This window comes from Arachis hypogaea, chromosome 17 (assembly GCF_003086295.3).
Source record: "Arachis hypogaea cultivar Tifrunner chromosome 17, arahy.Tifrunner.gnm2.J5K5, whole genome shotgun sequence".
Taxonomy (NCBI): Eukaryota; Viridiplantae; Streptophyta; class Magnoliopsida; order Fabales; family Fabaceae; genus Arachis; species Arachis hypogaea.
This window is the reverse complement of record NC_092052.1, coordinates 5113714-5128565: the sequence shown is the minus strand read 5'-3', so window position 1 is coordinate 5128565 and position 14852 is coordinate 5113714. Positions and strand designations below refer to the sequence as shown.

Here is a 14852-nt window from a genome sequence, read left to right as displayed (position 1 = left end):
TAATTGCCACCTTCGGACCTCCTGACACTGCACCTGCCATGCTTCCATCTACTAAGGTTTCCTCCATTGTGCCACCATTTTTATCAACTGGCGAGTTCTGCAAGGAGGAAGGCCGAGGACGCTTCCGTAGAGAAATTCCACGACGTGCAGGAGTTCTGCGTGATGGAGATGGCGCAATTTCATGTTTTTCTCGCTTCCCCATCCTAATGCCAATTGATTTACCTCCATCACCATGCAAATTGGGTCTTAGAACCCTTCTCGAACCAAACTTGTGCTGCTTTCCATCTTGGTCCTTCAAACCTGATGACTGGCCCATTGTGAATTTTTCCTTACGGAGCACTTGTTGCCAGCCCTCTCCATCATCCATGCATGCCTCATTAACATGACCATCAGGCACGTGAGGAGCCAATGATTTCGTAACCACATCCTTCCCTTTAACAACTCCTAATTTCTCACCCAAATTACGAGGATTCTCACCCAAATCACGAGCTTCTGATTCAGCCTCTTGTTGAATCTCATGATTGTTGTGTGGCACTAGTGTCGGGGCTTCATTATTTTTTTCATCACCAAAGGAATTTCCGTTTCCTTCCAAGGACTCCTTCTCCATGCACAACGATTTATCATGCCCATATCGTGCACAAGTAGCACAAATCAACGGTAAACTCTCGTACTCCACTTCATAAGTCACACCCTCCACTATAATATGTTTGATTACAGGCAACTCAAGATTAATTTGAACACAAGCTCGGGCATATTTTCCTCTTTCTGCAAGCTTAGTAGCCAAATCTACTTTCACCGGAATCCCTATTGCAGAAGCAATTCGCAGCATTGCTTGTTCCTGGTAGCACCAAATTGGAAGTCCCGAGACTCGAATCCATACCAGCGTTGATCCAAAGGATTTTTCGCATGGCCTAAAATCCACATCCCATGGCTTTACTGCAACATAGTGACCGTCTATCAACCACGGGCCACCAAGAATGACTTTCTCACGATCCGCAGCAATATCAAATTTAACCAAAAAATATCCAAACCCCACATCCAACAAATCAAACCCTCCTTTGATGCGCCATACTATCCGAAGCTTATGCATGAGAGTCATGTAGCCATAATGCTTATCCAGCACCTTGATCACGATGGCTTCCTTATAAGCTTCCATAAATTTTTAAGTGTTTTGAATGTTTTATTTGACTATATAAAATATCTAAGATAATTTTTAGTTTTAATAAATAATATATATTATTTGTAAATTTTTCTCTGAAATATAGATTAAGAATAAAATTAGACACGCTAATACGTGAAGGTATTTAAATATGTCTAATATATCGGATGAATATGAGATGAATGTCGTATTTAAAATATGTTCAATATGTGTTCCAGCCCAACCCAACAAGGGTCGGGGGTCAACCATACGGACTGTCGATCCGACGGGTCATCGACCCGCATGCGAAAGTGACCCGCATGTCGCCTCACACCTTAGCTTGATGGAGACCTGGATAGTTGGCAGAAGCTTCTAGACGGGTCCAGAACAAAAGACCCACTCGAAGTACAAGGTATAAATGGAGAGGGACATATACGTCACTCTTACCCTAATTAGCCGTCTCATTGTATGGATACCCACTTTAGCATCGAAGTATCCTTGCAGGTGGCCTCACCCGCCAACCCACCGACGCTAGGAACAACGCCTCTTCGTAAAATTTGCGCCCAGATCCAAAAACACCCTCAATCAACCTATTGCTCTCGACCCACCAACCATTCGATCCACCTTTCTAACGAGCAACCAAACAATATGTAAACACATAACTCAACAAAGTATCCTTGGTTTATATATTGTATTGAGTATAATGACAAATATTCAAGAACATTTTCGTAAAAGATATATAAAATATTACATATTGGTATGATCGGACAAGAAATGGAAGCCACCACAAAAGGAATCAAACCACATCCTAATGCCATCAAATACAACCTTTTTAAATGTGGTGGTGACTCACCTACAGATTCAAAAAGTACATAATATATAGAGTAAATAAAAAAAATAAAAAAAACTCAGCATGATTTTTATTTTCTTTTTCTGTATTTCTATACTTTTTTTTCATGAAAGTAAAGACCTTAAAATTTTCAAAAAGCAAGGAAAGTTTTTGCTTTTGTTGTGAGAGGATTACCAATATATGGTCTTCTACATGTATACATGGCATGAATTTAGAATCCTGAAATTCACTACTTATATTAACTAAAATTCATAATCATATACACACAGTTTTTTCTCATAATTTTTAGACAATTTCTCCGTTTACCTAACTAAAATCCTCAGTTATACATGATTATTTCACATTTTCACACATTAAAAAACATTATCCTAAAACTAATATCTAAAGTATATTTTCATCTCTTAAAATCCTCTGCAATAAAATACCTAATTTAATTGTGAACAAATATTTTAGCACAAACTATATTTATTTCACTTAAAGTTAAGCAATACAAGATATAATATATACATACTACTGTCTCTTAAAATTGAATTTTTGTAACACTAACTAAACATAACAAATCAAAGAATGCAATATGTAGTAATATTATCTAACCTAATCTAAATCCTCATTAGAGTTCACAATAATGGTGAGAATATGAATGGCATAGTAGTGATGAATTGATATGCAGACATAGCTTATGATTGCATCAAGGTAACAACAAACATAATCATGGAAAAGTGTTTAGTGAATACAAACAAACATTTAATCAATCCATAAAAGACACAACATTATGAACTAAAAATATGTAATAAACAAATATGAAGAGTACCTTATGTTATGATAATAAGAATAAGAGTAACAACATTAGTACTAATTTCTGAGTAATGAATAATGGTTTTAGAAGAATGCCCTGCTACCATAAAACACTCTTGATCCATCTTTTTTCTTCTTACTATTATTACTAACATCATCAATTTCTGATATGATGTTGTTGTTATTGCTGCTTTCATGATTCTGAATCACATCACCACAATCTTGATCTTTTCTTTCAGATTTGTCAATTTCCATAGGTAGCTTCATTCTTGCTAAGGATTCTGTGAATTGTTGCATGCTTCTCATATACATATCCACTATTTGTTTCTGCATTGCAGATTGTTCAGCTTCCAAATTCATATTCATGTTCATGTTCCCTAATGGAGCTGAAAAAACTTGACCAAATTTCCCAACTTTCTTCTCACTATCATCACTCTTTTCGCTTTCTTTTTCGTCCATGGATTCACCTTCTTTCTTGGAAGTTGGTGTATCTGGAGAGTTACTAACACTGCCTTCTATAACACTGATTGAAACATTGCAAGAATTATTCTTTTTCTGAATCGAATCTACGGACGAGTTTCTATCTCTATCATCACTTAGGCTTGTAGTTGTGGAGCTTAAGAAACCTGAGTTCTGATGAATACTCTCATTTGGAGAAACAGGATTCATTTCACAGTCATTGGTTGCGCCGAGGCGAAGGAATGGCAGTAGCAGCCCTCTAGAAGAGCAAGAATTGAAGTACTCAGTTGCCATTTCTTGATTCTCCTTCGCCACGCCAATATCAGGAAACACAATCCTCGAATACTCAACCGGATCAACCATAACCTCTGTTACTTTTCTGTCAAGCAACACCACTTCTGAAGAAATTGAAGAGGTTTTGGCAGATTCGGATGATATCAAATCAAAATTAGAATTGTTTGTGTCTAAGGAGAGTGTCAATTGAACTGTTCCAGCTGGTGAATGGAAAAGATCAGTGGAAGAGAGGCTATAATCTTGAGTCACTTTTCCTTTTCCTTTTCCAATAAGAACTTGAGAAATTGGAACCAAAGAGAATCCAAGAAGCTGATCCTCCAAGTGATTCCTTGCTCTACTAAACATCCAAATCTCACACTTTAGAACTGCATCATCAATATTGGAGATCTTCATCCTTAGATTCTCATTGAATGTTGGATTCTTTCCACCTCCATTGATGATTCTTGTGGATAAAGTCTCATCAGGGTTGTATGTGAAAGAGAATTTTGCATACACATCTTGGTTATCATAGATGCATATGTTGTGAATGTTTCTTGCATGGTGAACAAAGATCTCTAAAACCCCAGAGAACTCACCAGCCTCATCTTCTTCTTCGTTATCATCGTCGGCCGCATGATTCGCCATGTTCAAATTCGGATTGTACATGAAGCTGCTACTTTGATGACCTTCATTGAATGAATCCATTCTAATCAACCATAAAGGTATTCATAGTTAGAAGAAAAACAGAACAGAAACAGAGTTATGTATATTTAGTTCATCAATCATCACTGATTAACACAAAAAAAAAAAAAAAAAAAGAAAGAAAGTTGTCTAATTTCTAATACCCTTTTGGATGAAGAGATGATCAAAGCAAAGAAAACAAAGAATTATGCAGCAAGCATGAAAAGAACATGAAGAGAGTGTTTTTTTTTCCCCTTACCTAATGGAATGAATGGTGATAGAGGTTTAGTTAACCTTATTCTATTATCTTGTTGGTTGAAGAGTATTTATGAGATCAATCCATGAATTGAGGCAGAAGCATGAATAAAGAGTGAAGGAGAAAGTTAATGTTCAATGGAAATGGCCTTTTTTCCTTTTCTTTAGGTGAAAATGGAGAAAAGTTGAGGAGTTTTAAGGCCTTTATGTGTGGTAGTAGGTGGAAGGAAGAAATTATATTAGAAAAAAATTATATATATATATATATATATATATATATGAAGGATGATTGTTAGTGAGGCATGAATATGAATAGAGGAAAAAGATGATGTAATGTTTTTGTCCTTTTTTCAATTTTGAATAGTGATATCTATACGTAAAGTTTAAATGTCTGTAGATATCAGATGAAATTATAAAATTTAAAGATAGAAAAATTGGTATATAAAAAATTAAAAAATTAAAAATGAGTGTTGACACAAAAATTGGTATATAAAAATTGTTTTTATTTTTTAATTTTTAGTTTTGGTGTTGAGTGGGGGGAATAGAGGGTGTTGTTGCTTTGCTTGACAATGCAGCTTCCATTTGTGGAGTGCTTAAGTTGCTCCACTGATAGTTACTCATACTGGGAAGGTCCCACTAGCCACCATCTTCATTATCACTCATCCCCCACTCTTTCAAATGAAAGCTTTTAAGTTTTAACACAAACATCAAGCTTTCTCTCTACCTATTAGGAGTATGGATAATCATTTTCCTTTTGTTTTGCTCTTTTTTATATTCTTTAATCAATTTTTTTTTTAATTACTTTTGTTCTTGCTGAGTTTGACCGGCGTATAGCTCGTCCGTCGATGAATGTCTTCAAGCTTCTCGTCAATATGAGTTATACGTCGGCAATGAGAGAACAAGGGGGTGGATACCTGCAAAAGACACTCCGACGCTCAAGTCAGTAAGTGTTTAAGAGGTATAAAAATAATTCTATGAATATAGAATATAAGACATAAAATAAAAGTTATCATGTGTTGTGTGTAATAATTCTATGAATATAGAATGTAAGACATGCTATAGAACTTAAAAGTAAAAGAGTTCAAAATAGAAAAATATACCTTGAAAGTTGATAATCGTAGAAAAGAAGACACATATTGATGAATATAACTAATAAATCAGAAAATATTACTTACACAAAATATAAATGCAAAAGTATGTTAAATTTTAATTATTAAAAAACATCTTTAAAAAAAAAAGACGTTTTACGCGTCTTTATCTGAGTGACTCCCTTGTACTATTATATTTGTTTGCTTGGACTTCTTATCATTAGGTGTAGTCTCAGTTGTCTAGTAGAAAAATGTAGAGAATAGTCTTAGCTGACGAATATAGAATGTGAAAAAGATTGATTAGATATCTCTGATGTTATTTTGGAGATGCATAGTTGTTGAAGATGGAAATTCTTTTTTCTGTTTGAGAATTCACTTCCTCAGTTTTCAGGTTGCTTGATTGATCTTCTGCAATCGGCTATCTTATTGAAAATGAATTGTACAAAATTGTCTATCAATGCTTTCACAGATACTAATTGAATGTGATGTTTATGTATGTGCTCTACCTTTTGAGGATGAAAGCCAATATTGTTTTCTACTACTAATTGGCTGCATGGTTTCAACCTCTGAAGGTCGAAAATCACGTGGAGCATGAAGATGCCTAAGATCCTATTGAAGATTTTTATCAATATCAATATGATTATGAGTATGAAGACGAGGATGATGATGATCTAGATGAAGTTTACTATGGTAGCTCATCAAGTCTTCGCATTGGTAACCGGAGATGGGGAGACAATGGTTATGTCAGATCTGGGCGGCTCGAAGCAAGGCCAGTCCCGCAAGTTCATCATCTCGCCAGCCAAAAAAGAAAGAGGCAGCTGAAAAAGTCGCAACAGGTAGAGGGGCTAAGAGGGCATTGAAGCGGGAGGCTGCTGATAAGGCTGCAGCGGCAAAGCATCAGCAGCATCTAGGGGAGGTTGGGCAGGAAGTAATGCAATACTTATGCTGAAGTCATACCAACTCAAGCCAGGCCTCGAGTACTCTCCTTTCCTTAAAAAAAAAGGGTATTTTTTACTTTTTTTTTCCAATCTTGTACAGTGTTTATTCATTGAACTAGTGTACTGTAATATGGGGGGTAAAAATGGTAGACAATAATGTGGCTTTGGTATGTTGTTAGTAGTTCCGTGGGTTTAGGTGGAGATGGAACTCTTCATACACTCTCTTAGGATTGAACAATTTAGGTTTGTAATCAATTGACTTACTCTAAATTTTTAAAAGTTGTTTGTCATGATTCATGACTCTATTAAGGGTTATTCATTATGTGTTCTGCTTTCAAAGTTACAGATTTGGTATTAATAGAAATTTCAAAATCTCAAATGGCTGAAAATGATATTTGGACTTACAGATAGAAAGTTGTGCTGAAGCTTCCAAAGGAATTGCATGCTTAGTGCTATGTACAGAGATATTTGACCTACCAATTGTGATGTAAAATCTTGTAACAATATCAAACTATAACAATATCTTATTAGTGTTTGTAGGTGATATGTTTTCATTTACTATGTACATTCACTAGAAAACTAGCTTAGAAAAAGTTCCTATGGCATGAATACAGAAAAAAAAATCTATTTCAACCGGTATGTCCTTAGGCACGATCATACATAACATAGAAATCACACTCAAAAAAAGGTTAACAATTAGCTAGAATAGCAGAAATTGCAGCGAAATTATTTGCAAAAGATGGAAAATCGGCCACATTACAAGGTGATTGCAACCTATTGAGGACCAAAAAGTCAAAAAGGGAGGCTATACATTATTGTTAGGTTACATGTAGCTTTAATAAACTAACCACAAACTGAGGAAGGAATAAGATGATAACAGTTGTGTTCCACTTTGAAATGGGAATTAAGGGAAATCACAATAAATCACACACACTATGGAGTATAAGAGAAATGAAGTTTGTAATGTCTTATCAATATCTTGCATTGCATGCATGTGCTGTTTGATGAGTCATTTGACAATGATGTATCCCAAGTTTTCCTTATTTTTTCTCTTCTTTTCTTGTTCCATTTTATTCTGTTATGCATGTTTGTGAATGATGTTTTATCATAGGCTACTACTAAGAGTAAAGAAAGATATAGGAAGAATTAGTGGTCAAAGGTTAGGATTTCTCTTCTCATGTTGAATGGAAGCCACTTCTTGTGGACTTGAATCCAATGCTACATATCAACTTTTTCTTATAATCACACAAATTAATTTTCCCAATGAAAAGGTTTATGGTTGTGAAAGAAAAATGTGCCAATAACAATAATTTGACTCATATTGAAATTTAAGGAATTAGTCCAAAAAAGTTATAGATTAAAGCATCAAAAGTTTTTTTTTTTTCTTTTTAATGAGAAGATAGGTCATTTTATAGCAAATACATAAAATAAAAAATTGAAAAAATAAGGGAGAAATGAAAAGTAAAGAGAATCGTGAAGGAAAATTATTATAAAACAAACTTATGAAGATTTTACACAAAAAGTTGCTTGTGTGAAAGTAATTATCTCTTGTGTGTATGCTTATCACTTAAGATTAGATTCAAGCCAATTTACTGAATTTAGGCACCGACTTAGTTTACATAGCTTTTTGTAAAAAAACCATATGTCACCAAAAATTCAAGTGAAAGAGATTTTCCATCTTTTGCAAATAATTTCGCTACTATTCTACCTAATTGTTAACCTTTTTTACCTAATTGTTAACCTTTTTTTGAGTGTGATTTCTATGTTATGTATGATCATGCCTAAGGACATATCGGTTGAAATGAATTTTTTTCTTTTCTAGATTCTTGCCATAGGAACTTTTTCTAAGCTAGTTTTCTAGTGAATGTACATAGTAAATGAAAACATCTTTTCTAGATTCTTGCCATAGGAACTTTTTCTAAGCTAGTTTTCTAGTGAATGTACATAGTAAATGAAAACATATCACCTACAAACACTAACAAAATATTGTTATAGTTTGATATTGTTACAAGATAGCATATACGACCCATAAGTCAAATAATTTCTCGATGATTTTACATCACAATTGATAGGTCAAATATCTCTGTACACAGTGATAATGATGGGAGACCACTCACCAGCTAAACATGCAATTCCTTTGGAAGCTTCAGCACAACTTTCTATTCTATCTGTAAGTCAGCCATTTGAGATTTTGAAATTTCTATTAATACCAAATCTGTAACTTTTAAAATGAATAACCCTAAATAGAGTCATGAATCATGATAAAGAATTATGTACAACTTTTAAAATCTGCATTTAGGGTAAGTCAATTGATTATAAACCTAAATTGTTCAATCCTAAGAGAGTGTATGAGGAGTTCCATCTCCACCTAAACCCACGGAACTACTAACAACATACCAAGCCACATTATTGTCTATCATTTTTACCCCCCATATTATAGTACACTAGTTCAATGAATAAACACTGTACAAGATTGGAAAAAAAAAATTTAAGTAAAAAAGACTTTTTTTTTTTTTCTTAAGCAAAGGGGAGTGCTCAAGGCCCGGCTTGATTTGGTATGACTTCAGCATAAGTATTGCACTACTTCCTGCCCAACCTCACTAGATGCTGCTGATGCTTTGCCGCTGCAGCCTTATCAGCAGCCTCCCGCTTCAATGCCCTCTTAGCCCGTCTACCTGTTGCGACTTTTTCAGCTGCCTCTTTCTTTTTTGGCTGGCGAGATGATGAACTTGCGGGACTGGCCTTGCTTCGAGCCGCCCAGATCTGACATAACCATTGTCTCCCCATCTCCGGTTACCAATGCGAAGACTTGATGAGCTACCATAGTAAACTTCATCTAGATCATCATCATCCTCGTCATCATACTCATAATCATATCGATATTGATAAAAATCTTCAATAGGATCGTAGGCATCTTCATGCTCCACGTGATTTTCGACCTTCAGAGGTTGAAACCATGCAGCCCTAAGTAGTAGGCAAACACTCTCCTCGAACATGTAGTCCTGGATGCTGTTAAAAGGGACAAAAGAATTAGTAGTAGAAAACAATATTGGCTTTCATCCTCAAAAGGTAGAGCACATAAATAAACATAACTTCAGCGATCACATTCAATTAGTATGTGTGAAAGCAATGGGAAAAAGGAAACTGCAAGACAGCATTGATAGACAATTTTGTACAACTCATTTTCAATAAGAGAGCCGATTGCTGAAGATCAAGAACATCATTGTATTTCTAGCTTTCACTGCGCGTTTACTCAGCAATCAAGTAACCTGAAAACTGAGGAAGTGAAATCTCAAACAGAAAAAGAATTTCCATCTTCAACAACTATGCATCAATAGCTCATTTATCACCAAAATAACATCAGAGATATCTAATCCATCTTTTTCACATTCTATATTAGAAGTGTCATATGTACCATAATCGTCAGCTAAGACTATCTTCTACATTTTTCTACTAGACAACTGAGACTACACCTAATGATAAGAAGTCCAAGCAAACAAATATAATAGTACAATTATTTCACTTCAAATGTTGAAAAAGGTAGAAAGAAACAAAGCCTTGCAGAAATACCTGCCATCAAGCGAGCGATGGACAAAGAGGAAGTCGAATGGATGTTTACACTGAGGGCAGGTAACTCTCTCTCTGTAAGTAGCCCAGCGAAGGATTCACGTCACGCTACAAAGTACAAAACATAATCAAGCCCATGAATTAAAAAAAGTACAAGACAACAACAACAACAACAACAAAAAAATCTTATCCCACTCGAACAAAGCCATATTACCCAATCATAAATCATATTTGTGTTTAGTCCATTTACATGTCAATCACTTTTAATCATTTCTTGAAGGGGAAGGAAAAATGTGAATTCCCTTCAGTCATAAGGTCCAAATAGTCATACAAACCAAACAACAGCAAGCAAAAACCATAGTTCAAGTGAAATGGACATAAAAATATAATAAACTGCATCAAAAGAGGGAGAAATAGCATAGACAAACCAGTATGCATGCTCGCAACCTTTTACAAGAGCAGTATCCTGAAGCAGAATCTTGTCCAAGCAAATGGCGCACAGACCTTCACGATGAACATGGTTCCCGCCACCTCCTTCCACCCCACGAATCTCCCCTTCACATTCACTTCCTGTTTCACTCTGAATCTGAATCAACAACAACACAAACCCAGCAACATCACCAACAGGAACATTCTATTCCATTCCGTTCCATTCAATTCAACACCGTAATGATTGGGGAAAAAACCACACAAATCCACAATCAATTTAGCTAAAACACAACGCCATTAAACATCAAGAACCAAAAGAAATCCCGAATTCAAAATTAATTCCAGAAAAATCTTGAATTCGGGATTTCTTTTGGTTCTTGATGTTTAATGGCGTTGTGTTTTAGCTAAATTGATTGTGGATTTGTGTGGTTTTTTCCCCAATCATTACGGTGTTGAAATTAATTCAAGAAAAATCTGAACATGCCCTAAAACCTAACTTTTGGGAATTGAATTGAACTGAATAATTGACAATAATAAGAACAAGAAAAGAAAAAAGAACAATACCTGGGGCTTGAGGGAAAGATCGTTAAGATCGTTGGTGAGAAGAGCAGACATAGTGAGCGATTGAGAGAGAGAGAGAAGAGAGAGATCCGAATTGGGGGAAATGAGCAGAAGCTGAAGGTTATGAAGGTTTTTTTGTTTAGAAAAGAAAAGGAACAAAAGATTCAAAGATGGGCAAAATAATTTGGTTATGGGATTAAAATTGGTGTCAAACGGGCTAGTCCGGCCTGTTAAATCTGTGGATTAAACAGGCTGGTCCGTTTAAGCCCGTTTTATTTGTGGGTTAGATTTTTTTAATTCGGATCGTTTATAGTTAGTCCGTAGGTTAAACGGGTCAGCCTGTTTATCATTTTATTTTATTTTTTTAAAAATATTTTTGACAAAAAATACTAATTTTAGGTCAAAAACCATTAAAAAAATTATTATTTTTAGCTGATGGGTCGGTTTTCGGGTCGGATCGAAAGAAATATGGGCTGAAAGTGCTACTTTTTTTAAAAAAATGAAAAAAAAAATTTAAACGGGCCACCCGTTTAGCCCGCGGGCTAGCCCGTTTAACCCGTCATTTTTTTCGGGTTAATCGGGCTCAACCCGTTTAGCCCGAAATTTAAACGTGCTTAATTTTAGAGGCAAAGCCCGCCCATTTAAACGGGTAAACGGGCTGGCCCGATGGGTTTAGCCCATTTTGACGGCCCTGCAGTGTGTGTATTTGCAGATTGGTGGTGTCAGAAGATATTTTTAACACGCCGAGACGTGTTACACATAGTTATCAGAACCGAATCGGTGATCGAACCGGTCAGATTACTGGGTCACTGGGTCACTGGTTTAACCGGTGGGTCACTGGTCGAACCGGTTAACCCGGTATATATATTTATTTTATTATTATATTATTATAGGTAAAAACTCAAGTTGATATTTAAGAATCGTTAGATAATTTGACAAGTTTAACTAAATATAATCTAAGGATTTTTAACTATCAACTTTATATGAAGACAATTGCATGTGAGTCTTTACCTATTATTATATACTAAAAGTATTTATTGAAAAAATAATATTAATAGATATCATATAATCATGAAAAGAAAAAATAAATTGTGATTAATAAAATTTTTTGTTTATATTTTTAATTTGTATATATTTAATAAAATTTATAGTTAAATAAAATATAATTGATTTAAAATTGAGTGGTTTTAAAATTAAAATAAATTGAATATAAATAAAATTAAAACTTGGTATATGTATTATAATATGTATATATATTATTAAGAAAAATTTAAAGATAGAAAAATTGGTATATAAATTGGTATATAAAAATTGTTTTTATTTTTTAATTTTTAGTTTTGGTGTTGAGTGGGGGGAATAGAGGGTGGTGTTGCTTTGCTTGACAATGCAGCTTCCATTTGTGGAGTGCTTAAGTTGCTCCACTGATAGTTACTCATACTGGGAAGGTCCCACTAGCCACCATCTTCATTATCACTCATCCCCCACTCTTTCAAATGAAAGCTTTTAAGTTTTAACACAAACATCAAGCTTTCTCTCTACCTATTAGGAGTATGGATAATCATTTTCCTTTTGTTTTGCTCTTTTTTATATTCATTAATCAATTTTTTTTAAAATTCCTTTGAATTCCTATTCACTCAAAACTATAAAAAGAGTTTTATATATTATTACTTAGGCTGCGTTTGTTTATAATATAAAATCGTGTTTGACGATGAGACATGAATAGAGATTGTGTGTCAACAAATACTGAATTAGTGTATTTTGTATCCATCCTAAGAACACAGAAACACTAAAAAAGAATACGATTTATTTTTTTTATTATTCTTATTAATTTTTTATAAATATTACATTTTTCTTGTCAAATTTTTTTAATAAAAAAAATGAGAATAAATTAAATTTTTATAATTTATTCTAATTTATTATCAAACAGAATACAAAAATATAAAATTTTATGTCTATGTCCCTTGTATCTTATTTTCAATGTTTTGTTCTACTATTCTCATAAACAAACACATATATGTATGTATTTATAAAATTTTTTAAATAATAAATAACTAAGTCAATATTTTGACAATCATATTTTTATGTGGAATTAATTTTTAGTTAGTCATTATTAGCTAACTTTAGTGTTTAAGTTTATAATTTAGGATTTAGAATTAAAAAATTTTTATTTAGAACTATCATTTAATATAAATAAAATAATTTAAAAAAATTTAATGTTAAATGAAAAAAAAATTTGATTGTCGAGTATTACTCTATTATTATTTGTAACACAAAAAGTGCAATCTCTTGTAGTCTTATGGGCATTTATTTGTCAAAACAATGGAGATATTGCTTTGGTTTTATATTTCTAAACATTTTTTCTTAAACATGTTAGGCAAACCTAACACTATAGAGTAGTCCTGAGTCCTATTATATGACATCAAGAGAAGAACTAAATTCAACCCCCTTTATTATATGTTATATCCACCCACATTTTTCATTAATTAATATATGATATATGATTAGTTTATATATAAAAATACAATTTCCAAAAGCAATTTTCAGCATATGAATCCACCTTTTTAAATGCAAATTTTCCAAACTTTCCCATTTGGTTTAATAATCTCTTTCACTTGAATTTTTGGTGACATATGGTTTTTCTACATAAAGCTATGTGAACTAAGTCGGTGCCTAAATTCAGTAAATTGGTTTGAATCTAATCTTAAGTGATAAACATACACACTAAAAGATAATTACTTTCACACAAGCAACTTTTTGTGTGAAATCTTCATAAGTTTGTTTTGTAATAATTTCCCTTCATGGTTCTCTTTACTTTTCATTTCTCCCTTATTTTTTTAATTTTTTTATTTTATGTATTTGCTATAAAATGAGGTCAGTCTAAAATCAGCTCAAGCATTTTGGGCACATCTGATGCACCATGTAATTAAGATCATTGAATTATGTTAAAAAAAATCCAACGATTGAGATGATATTAATTTAAAACTTTTTAAAAATTAAATTAAAGGATATAATATGTTTCAAAATTTCTGAGAAATCACTTGTTAGATCTCAGTAGAACTACACTCAAGATTGTAATTACTATAATATGAAAAGCAAATTCAACAAAATCACAATTGCAGATTGTACGATAACAATTTTTTGTGTACAAAGATTTAATTCTGGAAATTTTATGCTATATTACTGGAAGAAGGTTTAAAATAAGAATTTACATAGTACTTGCATTCAATTTCTGATTATGTGGATATCAAAGGGGGCTTCATGGGTTGCAATTTTGTTGATTTTTTCATTATGATTCTATTGTTTGTAGAAGACGTTAATTAGTTTATTGTGATTTTCCTCCTTTGTGTTAGAATAAATTGTAAATTTCTATGGTTACCTACCTGCCTTGTTTCAATAGTTAAATCTGAACAATCAAATATGACAGCAAAACTATTCTGGTCAACTCCTTTGAGCCTTGCCATGGAAATTTGAAAGTCCACTACTCTTGAAATATATCCCCTCTGACCATTATGTCCCAAATGCTTCTTACTATTCAAAGAACTAGGAAGAATAACTAAATGCATGAGCATTAAGCTTGGTTCAGTATTCTCTCATTTTGACTTATTGGCTTGTTTTTACTTTTGTGTGGTTTAGGTCTATTAAACTTCTAATTTGGTGAGTCTAAGTTAAGTCCATGACAATAGAGGCATCAGAATCAAGAGTGAAATTTCATTCACCAATGGAGATTGGGAGCAGGTGGTCATAAAACCTTTTAGCATATTTTTGTTTCATTCTACTAATAAACTTTTGTGTCATTCTTGAAAAGAAATGTAGTTATC

General features: G+C 33.5%; 1 protein-coding gene, 1 long non-coding RNA gene and 1 pseudogene across 2 annotated transcripts; 1 reads left to right on the top strand and 2 right to left on the bottom strand.

The window, feature by feature from the left end:
• Positions 1–2647: 2647 nt before the first annotated feature.
• On the bottom strand, positions 2648–4735 carry LOC112764988 (uncharacterized). Its single transcript, XM_025810847.3, has 2 exons — positions 4456–4735; positions 2648–4221 (listed from the first exon to the last, which is right to left on the bottom strand). Exon 2 carries the CDS (start codon positions 4218–4220, stop codon positions 2868–2870), a length of 1353 nt encoding a protein of 450 aa, XP_025666632.1. The 5' UTR covers position 4221; positions 4456–4735; the 3' UTR covers positions 2648–2867.
• Positions 4736–5735: 1000 nt separating this feature from the next.
• Positions 5736–6792, top strand: LOC140181034 (uncharacterized). Its single transcript, XR_011875538.1, has 2 exons — positions 5736–5930; positions 6112–6792. It is a non-coding gene; the product is annotated as an uncharacterized lncRNA (long non-coding RNA).
• Positions 6793–8659: 1867 nt separating this feature from the next.
• Positions 8660–11214, bottom strand: LOC112764991 (uncharacterized; annotated as a pseudogene).
• Between the last annotated feature and the right edge of the window lie 3638 nt (positions 11215–14852).

What these genes read in the sequence shown, in the direction of transcription:
- LOC112764988 (XM_025810847.3), bottom strand. Translation starts at nt 4,220, where the DNA reads ATGGATTCATTCAATGAAGGTCATCAAAGTAGCAGCTTCATGTACAAT.